Source organism: Lytechinus variegatus, chromosome 12 (assembly GCF_018143015.1).
Source record: "Lytechinus variegatus isolate NC3 chromosome 12, Lvar_3.0, whole genome shotgun sequence".
Classification (NCBI taxonomy): Eukaryota; Metazoa; Echinodermata; class Echinoidea; order Temnopleuroida; family Toxopneustidae; genus Lytechinus; species Lytechinus variegatus.
In genome coordinates this window covers 1,479,682-1,491,723 of record NC_054751.1, presented here as the reverse complement: position 1 = coordinate 1,491,723, position 12,042 = coordinate 1,479,682, and the positions used below count along the sequence as shown (strand labels likewise).

The window sequence follows — 12,042 nt, the reverse complement described above, 5'->3', positions numbered from 1 at the left end:
TTTATATTAAAAAAAATGAAAAAAAAGCGGAATATTTGAAGGGATGGTCCGGGCTGAAAATATTTATATCTTAATACATAGAATAGAATTCACTGAGCAAAATGCCGAAAATTTCAGCCCGGACCATCCCTTTACATATTTTTTTTCTCATTTTTTATATAAACATTTCTTTTCTTCAATTTCACAAATTTCTTCATTTGTGGTAATGGCCAAGAGACTATATTAAATCTTCACTATATTTAGCACTATGACGTCCACTTGTTATAAGCCAGTCACTCTATCAACTATTGTTTAAACTTTTAAACAAGTTGTTTTAAAAAGTTTAAACAATTGCTTAAGATATTAAGCAATAGTTTTTAGAGTGACGGGCTTAAACAGCGTTGCTTAACGTGTTTAACATCGTTTTTACATGATAATGATTGGCTCTTCCATAACCCTTTACGTGTGACAAAAATAATTCATGCACGAAAATAAATTATGTCTAAAGGATGATATGCACTGAAACGTTTTCAAATTGCATTGTTCTATTTTGTTGTATTCCATTACTTCTGCGATTATCATTATGATTGGCAATTGAAAAACTCTATATAAGTTTGACTGTGTAATGTTGAATATATACATAAATTCCATTCTCGATCACAATCTCTTACTTTGATTTTGAATACTAGTAACTATTAATCAAAATCTTACATAACATAATCTTTGGTTTCGATGAGAAAAGAAATGATGCATTGAATTACTTGGTATGTATAGTCGAACAACATCATTTCGTCAAAAATTCAAATAGTAAAAACTTGTGTGTACAAATGCAAAGAGAAAACTATGTAGTATTATGAAGATGAGAGATAGAATATATCGGGCTTTTTAAACAAATATGGATGACACTTCATTCTTGAGATAAATGTAAAGGACATGTATTGTTATTATTGTTTGGGTTCATTTATTGATTGTGTAATAATATTTGCTTGTGTATAATTATATTGATATTATTTAACTCAATAAAAGGCCTTTGAAGGGCTAAAAAGTTGGAGGAAAATTCGTACAAACTGTCCAAACTATAGATTTTCCCAAAATTATGGTCTTTTCAATACTATACCAAGTACAAAGTCACAGCCACTGACGACGATCTTCAAATACATTTTAAGCAAAATAATGAAGATAAATCATGAATTTTCCCAAAGAGAATACAGCCTACAGACGTAGATTAATTTAACGTCAACAAATGTGGTGTTAACCGGTGTACATAGAGAACCACACCAGTTATTCTACACCGCTGTTAAATTGATGGTGTTGGTTTAACAACGATAGGCGTTTTGCAACTACTTTGGTTGTTACATTAACACTCTTTGGCAGTTATGTTCAATGGGTGTAATTTTAACACCTCAGGGTGTGGTCCTCTATTAACACGAACTGATGTCAGTTTTAACACCACAGTTTTTACAATGAATTTTATTATTGTATCAATAGATTTGAATACTATTATCATTGTTATTTTTTTCTTCAAATTCCACCAACTCATTATCTGTTTCAGAACGCCTTGAAAGGGAATTTATTTCTGTTTCGGCAAAATAAAGAAAGTATCGTTATGTTATTAGTACTTCATTATCATTATCATTGATATTCCATCTAACATCTTTATACTATAAAGTATACTTATAATCTATGTGAATATAACAAAAATCGCTTAGCACTGAGTAGTATGTATTTTTCAACTTTCGACCTTCCCTTCATCCATTTACTGTATAAATAACTGCCAGCATATTTTGCTTGATTTTTACGTCACAATTGAAATAATGAGGGTAGGCCTATAACTCGACCTTCTTATGTTTATGTAACTAGGAATAGCATTCAGTATGCAAGGAATATGATTATTATTATTGGTCTGCTCTATGCATGATGCTTGATCATTACGTAGAATGTGTGCACTAAATAATGATGATAATAATGATGATAATAATGATAATAATAATGATAATAATGATAATGATAATAATAATAATGATAATAATAATAATGATGATAACAAAAATGATAATAATAATGATAATAATAATAATAAGCGCTTTCACATTGCATTTATTATTACCCCGGTCATAAGATCCATCACTGTTCCACACATTAAGTGCACCATCTCCACTCCCTGAGGAGTATCAAATCTATAATCCTGACTATTTAATGAATAGATTAAGCATCGTATTTTATTCTGAATTTCTTATGGGGGGTGGGGTTAAGCAAGAATATCTGTGTTTATTGATAAATCAAGATTTACAAGAATGATTACAACACATACCAAATAATTTTGATAAAATGTGACGTTTAGATAACGTACAATAGATTATAACTATAATTCATAAACAAATACAAATATTGGAATACGGGGTCGAAAAATGCTTGATTAAAAATGAAAAATTCTTGACCACGCTACCAAGGGTAAATAAGTCAAATTAAATCAAAATTATAATTTAAAATAATATTTAAAAAATCAGAGTGTTTGATTCGATTTTAGTATAGTTTATTTCCACATTACAACAAGAAACGTATATAAGTCACATCATTTTCAACATTATATTACAATTAGCAAACATTGTCCATCATACTGATTAACTACATAACATTATTCTAGTTCAAATGTTAGTAAATCATACTTGTAAATTGTGTTTCCTAATTGTAATTTTTAATGGTTGAGACATGAATATGAACTTGAATATATATATGTATTTACTATTTAAATACATTTATATAAATATCGTCAATGGAAATGTGGCAGACCGCCATCTCGGAGCTTGAAAATGGTGTAGGCCTACACAAGTTTGTCCCGAAAAATAAGTTCACATCTAGAAAATGGCAAGAAAATTCATTCAAAAAGTATACACCGTCATTATAAAAGAGGGATTTATCCAAAATCGTTATCATTTTCTAATGGTATGTGTCCACACTTGAATTCACAAGATATATTCGAAGACAATACAAAAATAAAGTCAAACATAAATTCTGTATAAAAGGAGGCAACCATAAATCGTTCTCCCTTCCAGCAAATGTTCATGTAGGCATATGTTGTTGGAAATTGTGTATGAGGAAATGGCTTCAATTTGTTTCTATTTTAAGGAGTATGTATTACGGGGAACCATGAAAATATAATCACGCTTAATTACGTTGAAATGCTGCTTGATAGAAAAACGAAGAAATTCAATTTTCATAATGGACATTTTACCTCCATGATTTTACAGTATACTGTAAATAGCGCAGCACGTTGCCGGAAATTTACAGTATTTTTTTGTCAAAGTCATATGTAGCGCATGGAGCTATTAATAGCTCTATATAGCGTAACTTATGAGAAAGTACTCGAGATCTCGGTTTTTCTCCGGTTGTTCACCATACACAAAAACTAAGGTGTTGATTGGTGTAGATACAGGATAACACCGATCATTTTACTAGTTCAAAACCTATATGCAATGTTATTACAACACCTTTAGTGCATGCTTTTACTCTGTCTGGTGTTATGTTCAATCGCTAAGGTGTAATTTTAACACCTCATGGTGTGGTCTTGTATGGAAGCAACTGGTGTCATTTTTTACTGTAGCTTGTTACAGTGTATTCAACATAAATAGAGTATACACACACTTAAAAACGATATAATCGGATGTAAGAATAAAAAGAAAATAATAAGGAAATAAATAAAACGAAATTAAATTTAAGAAATGTGAGGGGTGCAAGTGAGAGAGATTGAAAGAAAGAAAGAAAGAAAGAAAGAACGACATAGAGGATGACCAGAGAGAAGATCAAAACTTATCTCAAAATCAAAATATTTTTATGGTAGCTCATGGTAAGCTTATTTCTAAAATACATCATTTTCTAAGCTGCCCTCAATTTTTTTCAAATTTCGATATACGAGGTTTTAAGAGCCCATGCAGCTATGTTGGCCGAGTTATCGTTCATTTTCCTTTTTACTGAGGATTTTTTTTCACCTTTAGAGTAAATTACCTTCTTGGGAGAAGGGTATGAAAATTATCTATAAACATTACGTACACAGATTTTACCAAATCTAAATTCATTTGAATCTGAAATTGAAAAAGTCCTGAAATCTTGATTATCCCTTTTTACCTAACTTTCTTTTTATGTTTGTTACAGTTGTGTCTTTTTTCTGTATTGATTTTATTTTTGTTTTGTTTCATCCCCCCTCTGTGTTTTTGTATATAGATTTTTGTTTTACTTATTTTACTTTATTATGATTTGCTATTCTTTATATTGTTTATATATTGCACGGCCTCTCTGAAAACCAGCCATTGGCTGATCGAGGGCTTTTTACCGTGTTTAAATAAAATAAATCAAATCAAAAGATAGAAAGATATTTTTGACAGCGCATTTCCATGTAAATCACACAAAATTTCCCAAGACTGTGAACCAGCCATTCATTTACGTATTATCTTGTTTATTATGTTTACGGAAAGTGCACCAATGTGTGTTGAATGTTATTACTTTTGCTCTTGATAGCTTAACATTATTTTGGTTTGCCCAGGTTTTTTTTTAAACTAAGCCAACATCATGACGTATTCGTTCCCACGACTCGGTTCGTTTCGTGATGTCGAGGAATATAAACTTCATCCAACAGAAGATAACCTGGGATAAACATTCTCCACCTCTATCACCCCCATTACTCAGGGAGGAAAATCCACTGTGAAAATGGTAGAGAGAAAATGAACTGTGTTATTTCGGGCAAAAGTCATGACACTTCCGTGATTCCCTCCCTGTGCAGACTTTCCGAAAAGTGCTCCACGATCACTCTAGTCTAGTCTTTCTCCAGCTACGTGGATCGTGATTGGATAATCGCGAAATCTCTCGGTAGCCAGTCCGCGATGTAAGACGAGCGTTGATTGGTTGTACTTCTATCGCTGTAGAGGCGAGTGCGGATTGGAGGGATCTTTCTCGCGACTCTTCGCGTCGACGCAACCTGCGCGCCGATTGGATGAAAAGTGGGGGTGAGTCGGCGCGATGCGGAAGCTCTGGGCGCTGATTGGACGAATCTCTCACAGGGGGTTGGGTGGGGTGGTACGATGGGGTGCGCTGGTGGAAGGCTCGTTCAAAAAAGAGAGGTGTTGGGGAGGGGAGGGAGGGATGGGGTAAGAAACTGTATAAATGGAGAATAATAAATAAGTGAGCTAGACGTCTGATGTACGGGTCAGGAGCAGAAGAACGTTCAGGTTCATTTTGCATTCTGAGATGAGAATCCGCCGAAAGAAGTTGATGCAGCGGAAAATTGTCATCTCCATAATCAGCATCTCGAATTAACGGAGTTTTGCGCTTGGTATCCAACTTTTTCATCATCATTGTCAAGGATATTCTTGTTAAATATTGATGTATTTTCGAGTGCCCCGAAAGAGGCATGGTAGAGTTCACGGAAAAGTGATGTTTGCATATTCATCTGGACAAATACAGTAGTATTTTGAGCATCCGAGAATTTAGTGACACTCATAAACTCTTTTCCCCATTATCTTTCAAATACGACAAGAAACCAGTGTATTTGATGCCATGTCGGCTTTCCAGCACATTTTAATTTTCTTCGCCTTCATCCTCGGTGTTTCACGGCATGACGGCCCGATGCTGGTCTCCGCTCAGTTTGAGTTCGGAGCGGCGTTTGAAACCAGCGATGCGTCCAGCTCGCTCAGCTCCGTCGTCGCTCCCGACAATACGGGGACGTTCGTGCTCGGTGGTGCGACGTCGACGGAGGGCGATGGCGACCCAACCCCGAACCAGATCATAAAAGCCTTCTTGGACGATTTCGACCATCGTGCCGATGGGGAGTTCCCCGGATTGATGGAGAAAAAATGGACCTATTATACCAACTTGACCGAGGAAAATCGACAAATAAAGGTGACAATGATTCCTTCATTTCATAATTTTTACCAAACTTGGATGAATAAAGACATGTATTTCCACTTCTCTGCAAAAATTTTTTTTTTAATTTATAGTGCTCCTTCTTAATTATTTTTTTATCTGAAGTATATTTTTAATCATTTTGTGTTTTGCTTTGAGATAAAGACAGGAGTAGGAAAATCAATCAACGTAATATTTAAAGTAACATAATCATTACTCCTGTGAAGTAACGACATGGATGTTTGATCTGCATGTAGAAACAGTGTGAAAAATATTTTGCTCTTGTTAATAAAAAATGATCATAATAATAATGAATTATTCATAAATGGTACGCCATATTAATTTTCACCAGTTGAATTAATCTTTTGATAATAATCTGTTTTATGTTACTACATGAATAATTCACATAATATATTTTGTATAACTCATCGTAATTTATTGTTAACTCCAAAAGTGATCCTGTTTTTTTTTTCGATTTCTTGTATTATATCACTAAATGACTGGTGGCTGACATTAACATTACTATCAATACAGTGATTGGTCCTCTGGAAGTCATTTCCAAGGAATTTCATCGTTAATTTCCCCCATTTCTCTGTCAGGTCGAAGCTCAGATTCGAATCACTCGGTTTGATTCCGAGGCCCGTCAGACGGCCCAGACCTATTACCATACCTACCCATCTCATCAGATATCGTACGATATCAGGCGCGAGCTCGAAGCCGTCGCCTCGACGTCGGGCTCGCCCAAGTACGTCAACGAAGTCACCCAAGAAGTAAGTGTTTATCTTGTATGAAGATCGCATTGTAAATATACAATTTTGACTATTTATATTGTGCATACAATTCATTATTTCAAGAAACGCATTCATGTTTGCCATATATACACAGGTGACGTACAGGCACTGGTGATTTAAGACTTTTTGTCACGTTATTATGATTGTCATGAATTATGACTTATTATGACTTAATATATAAACAGATATCGCCGGTGCTTATCCGCGCAATCATCTTTTTATAATTATAAAGTAAGGTATGCCTGAAACCATTGGCGAGGGAAGCCAATAAATTTAGGGGGTGTCCACCTGAAATTTTGGGATGGACACATGTAAAAAATAGGACAAGCGACCCAAAAAATTTTGAGAAGCAAAAAAAAAAAAAAAAAAAAAAAAAAAAGGTCATCAACCTAAATTTTAGGGGGGGACAACACATGTGTCAAGGGGGTCCACGTGAATTTAGGGGGGGACGCAGGAAAAAAAATTGACAAGCAAAAAAAAAAAAAAGAAAGGTTATCAAAACAAAATTTAGGGGGGGACCGTCCCCCCCTCCTAAAATCATGGTGAATCCATGATATTTTCTCCGGCGACAATTGCTCCGCTCTTAATTCCACACACTTGTAGAATGACCAACTTCAACCCTGGGTTTAACACTATACCCTACCTAGCATAAAACCCTATTGCAACCCTAAATACCCTTAATAATAATAACTCTTATTTACCCAGGGTAGCCACTCTCAGCTGTAAGCTGTTCTTCCAGCGGGCCCTGCATAATATAATATGTTATTATTACCCTTCTCCATTCTAAATGCTGAGCGCCAAGCAAGAAGGCAGAAGGTCCCATTTTTATAAGTCTTTGGTATGACTCGGCCGGGGATCGAACCCACGACCTCCCGTCCATGAGGCGGGCGCTCTACCACTGAGCCACCATGTCCGGTCCATCTTAGATGAAATTAAGCCCGGAGCGGTTCCCGCAGGAGCAAATGTCATGTCACCCATTTAAAATGAAAGATTGTTTGTTGATTCATCCAAATTTTAACATCATGATTGGTTTTCCGAAATATGATTAGATCTTTCTATTGCTTGATAGGTATTTTAAGGAACTTGACACGACCCTCCTTTTTTATATAGATGCACACGTGCCAGTGAATAAATATTATGAAGCCGTGACTTGTAAACCCCTTCCGACTTTCATCGAAGGGGAATTGAAATGTAGACATTTTGAAATTTGTGTCTGGTGAATAAGTGGAATAAGTGCCCCCCGCCCACGAAAAAAGAGGGGGTATAAAAAACAAACAAAATTATGTGATATATGTTTTAACTGGCAATCTTGTACGAATGCCCATCCCTTTGACCAATCTTTACAAAATATCCACCAATACATTATTTTCAGAATTTAAGGGTGTACACTAAATTGCACGATATCATGCCATTTCAGTAATACACACCAATTTGTCTTCAAAAATATTGAAACATTATTTGATCATTTTGTAAGGCGGTTAATATACCGGTACTGTGGAGTTTCTAAGTGCATAATTTTCTTACTTTAAATTCCTTCCTCCACCCACACTTTTTACTTTATATTTCATACTTCATATTTTTATTTTGGCACGCATGTTTACACTATATGAGTTATATTCCTACTGTTTTTATATCATGTTTGATGTTTTTAAACAGATTTGTACACTATATCTTCGTTGTAATCCTATTTATTGTACACAATGCAGCCTCCTGGCTGCGAAGTGCATTAATGATAAAACCTTTTCAGTTCACTTAAATCAAAAGCTAAAAAATAGAATCACAAAACACAAACAAAGATGTGCACCTCCATAAATTATAGACTGACCCACATTTGATATGAGTAGGGAAAATCCAGCGTTAAAAGGTAGATTTTAGCATAGCCTTAAGTTTTGGGGGTTTTTTTCTTTATAAAAACATTTTTATTTTGTTTTATCATCCGTAACGTGATAAGGGGGTCAAAAACACAAAAATAATGAAAAAAATGATTCTATTTCGCTAGGAAAGCTATGTGTTTAGCATTGTCTTAAGTTGATCAACGGAGTTCGCATTTTGGAAGTAAGCTGGTATTTATTTTGCTTTAAATATAAACAAACTTTATTCGACATGATACATGTATTTACACATTTTTCTTAAAACATTTTGTGTATTATAGGGAAGATACAGAGAAGGCTCGATCATACGCAACGGGAGCGAGCAGGGGGCAGCCCCCCCCCCCCCGAAATTTTTAAAACTTAAATTTTTTACTGAAAATTTTCACACACTTCACCAAAAGTGCAGAACAAAATCCCTCGATTTTACTTTAGAATAATTATGCAGAAGCCCCCCCCCATGACAATCTCAGTCGCTACGCTCTCTCGCTTTCAGGTTTCTTCGAAAATTTGTATGCGCCTTGCCCCCCCCCCCCCTCCTGGGTCATTTTTCTTCTGCATGTGTGTACAGCAATGGGCTCGATCACTATTATTTACATTTTGTCTGTTCGAGGGGTTTTCATCGAGTCGGTTCACAGAGAAAAACCCAAATAAACCAATTTCGAACTTGACCTAGATCGGTTGGTTGCTTGACAGGTTGAATAATAAACCAGTTGAGAAGTTCAGCTTCAGTCATGGGATGTCCTGGGCTCTGTAACACAAAACACAACGATTGATCGTACGCTTGATTTTTACGATTGATTGTACACTGTAGTCAATGCAATCAATCGTGAACATTTGTTCTACGATCATTGCATAAGCTTTGTGTTACGGGCTCCTGGATAAGGTGATTTGCGACGAAAGCTTCGATCCAAACACCGCTTCCGTGAGAGGATGAGAAAATCATATTCTTTTAGATATATAGAGGGATCTAAAATCGTTCTATTGACATCTCCTTGGATTCAATGAATCTTGTTGTTTCCAGACTTTCTGCAATTTCATCCTAAATTATACCTTGACATTTAAGAAACGATGTCTTATTTTATTTGAAGTATAACTTATTGTACTTGGTCATTGAATACTGTGTTATTTTCTGTAGACACGTTCACTTTTTCAAATTCATATTGCAATCCCATCATTCTCTGTTTATCATGTACGTAACATTATGAATCGTAAATGAAAACAAGAGTAGAAAAAATGAATTCAAATCAAATCTAATCTAATAATTGTATAGGCCTGTAAATAGACGGCAAGATACATTGTCACCGAAATTCACAAATTTTTCAATATTTTAGTCCGAATTTCAGTGTGGATGATAAAGTGTTGTTTATACGGAAATATTTCGTAACAAACTATTGATTAAGAAGCAAAAATGATCTTAACCCTAAAAAGACTGGGGGGGGCCTTTTAGGCCCCCCCTGTACATAAATCGCGATAACTTTTTTGCGCATGAAGCGTTCGCGCCGCCATTTCATGACTTTTCTCTTGAGTTTTGCGCAACTTTTGATACCAAATTTGTATACCCCCATGCCACGGTTGCGGAGTTACGTAACATTTTCGTATCACATGTCACGTAAGAAATTGAAATTTGTATTCGTTTGTGTGTAAAGTGTATGGTATTTGAAAGAATGTTATACACATTGTTTTCTAACTACATTTTTATTTGTTTCTTTCTATATTATGTCACTTGTGAATTCAAGTAGCAGTTCTAGGATATGAAAATAATGAAAAACATTGCATAAAAAATAAAGAAATACATAAGAAATGCAAAATAAAGAAATACATAAGAAATTAAAATCAAAGAAAAACATAAGAAAAGTAGTGCAAAATACCAGAATCGCTTGCACAACTATATTCTTGGGTGCAGGAAACACTGAATAGACAAGTAATGTCACACTTTAGTTGATTATGCTATAATTGATATTGAATAAGTTATATATTACACAAACCCAAAATATATCTAGAATACTCAAGAATTTGCAAACAGGAATTTATGGACCGCAATAGGTACCAAAATATGAAAAATTCAATTTTTTGATAAAAATTTGCATATTCGCATAATTAATTATGAATATAATTTGCATAAATTATGTGATATCTCCTATGCTTTGTTTTCACCAGCTAGTGTACATGTAACACATCACTTGTGTATCTTCCAAGATTGCTTTGTCTCATTGCAAGAGAGTGTAATGCAATAAAACATGCCAATTATTGTATTTCTCTACATAACGCATGCGGAGTACTTATTTGCATATTTAGTAATTACTAATTTGCATAAGCATATCTAATAATTCAAGCATGAAATAACACAATTCCATGATAAACAACCTCTTCTTACAGCTGAAAACCTTGAAACGGGAATTTATGGACCGCAATAGGTACCAAAGTATGAAAAATTCAATTTTTTGATAAAAATTTGCATATTCGCATAATTAATTATGCATATATTAAAAAATACAATGAATATCAGTATTTTGACTATGTTTTCTTTTAGAGGACATGACAAAGGATGTGTGTGCCAAATTTGGTTGCGATCGGACGACCAACGGCCGAGATCTTAGGGGGGCCCAAAAGGCCCCCCCCCCCCAGTTTTTCTAGCCTCCAAAATAGCCCAGTCTTTTTAGGGTTAAGCTATATCTCTTTAAACATCCCTGTATAATAACATACCCAATAATACACTGTGTTGATAAATCAGTATATATTGGACACACTGTTTGTAACCAGATTTCCTTTAATTTATAGTACACGTATACAGTTGTTCTTGCGATCAAGAAATTTACTGACAATTGATGTTAGTCTTTCATTTATATTTGTATATTCATTACAGCTTGAAGATGTGAAGTCTCGTATGGAGCAGAGATACCACACAGCTCAGGTCTGCAGGAAGAAACGCGGTAGACGGGCACGACAAGAATGCTTGCCTCTAGATCCAGGTAATGAATCTTAATATTCATGGTCTTTATCAAGTCCAATCCCAACATGCCCAATGCAAATCAGGCGCCGAAGAATCCGACTCGGAGCCGACCAATGGCGTAGTCGGCCTGGAGTCGGCTAAGCCGGCTTGACTCTTGCATAACAACCCGGAGGACGTTTTATCCGACAAGTCCTGTTTTATTCGACATTTACCATAGCAACAATGCTTCTGAGCCAGTCAAAGTCAAGGAAAGTTCTATTAGATCTGACAACTTGTCGGATAAAAAAATGTTCATGAAATGCTCCCCCGTTATAACTATGCATGGCCATACCGTATTGTGGAAGATTACTCGGTTCGATGTCATAATATAGTTTTTTTTTATATATTTAAGTTTTTATGTCATAATATAGTTTGTGTCAGGGATGGTGCCACGTGTGGGGAGGGCAGGGGGCAAATGCCCCTATATGCATGTTTTCAAAATATTTTTTTGTAAATAAGAAAAAAGAGGGAAAGAAGAAGAGCATGAGAAAGGGCCTGGAATTTGCCAGTGGCGTAACTA

General features: G+C 35.1%; 1 protein-coding gene across 1 annotated transcript; it reads left to right on the top strand.

The window, feature by feature from the left end:
- The first annotated feature begins 5,151 nt into the window (after nt 1-5,151).
- On the top strand, nt 5,152-11,634 carry LOC121425253 (angiotensin-converting enzyme 2-like). Its single transcript, XM_041621272.1, has 4 exons — nt 5,152-5,868; nt 6,471-6,641; nt 11,397-11,502; nt 11,537-11,634. The coding sequence occupies exons 1-4, from the start codon at nt 5,527-5,529 to the stop codon at nt 11,632-11,634; spliced, it is 717 nt and encodes a 238-aa protein (XP_041477206.1). The 5' UTR covers nt 5,152-5,526.
- Nucleotides 11,635-12,042: the final 408 nt, after the last annotated feature.

Coding starts and splice junctions, on each gene's coding strand:
- LOC121425253 (XM_041621272.1), top strand. CDS start 5,527: ATGTCGGCTTTCCAGCACATTTTAATTTTCTTCGCCTTCATCCTCGGT. Junction 5,869..6,470: donor AGGAAAATCGACAAATAAAG/GTGACAATGATT, acceptor TTTCTCTGTCAG/GTCGAAGCTCAGATTCGAAT. Junction 6,642..11,396: donor TCAACGAAGTCACCCAAGAA/GTAAGTGTTTAT, acceptor TATTCATTACAG/CTTGAAGATGTGAAGTCTCG.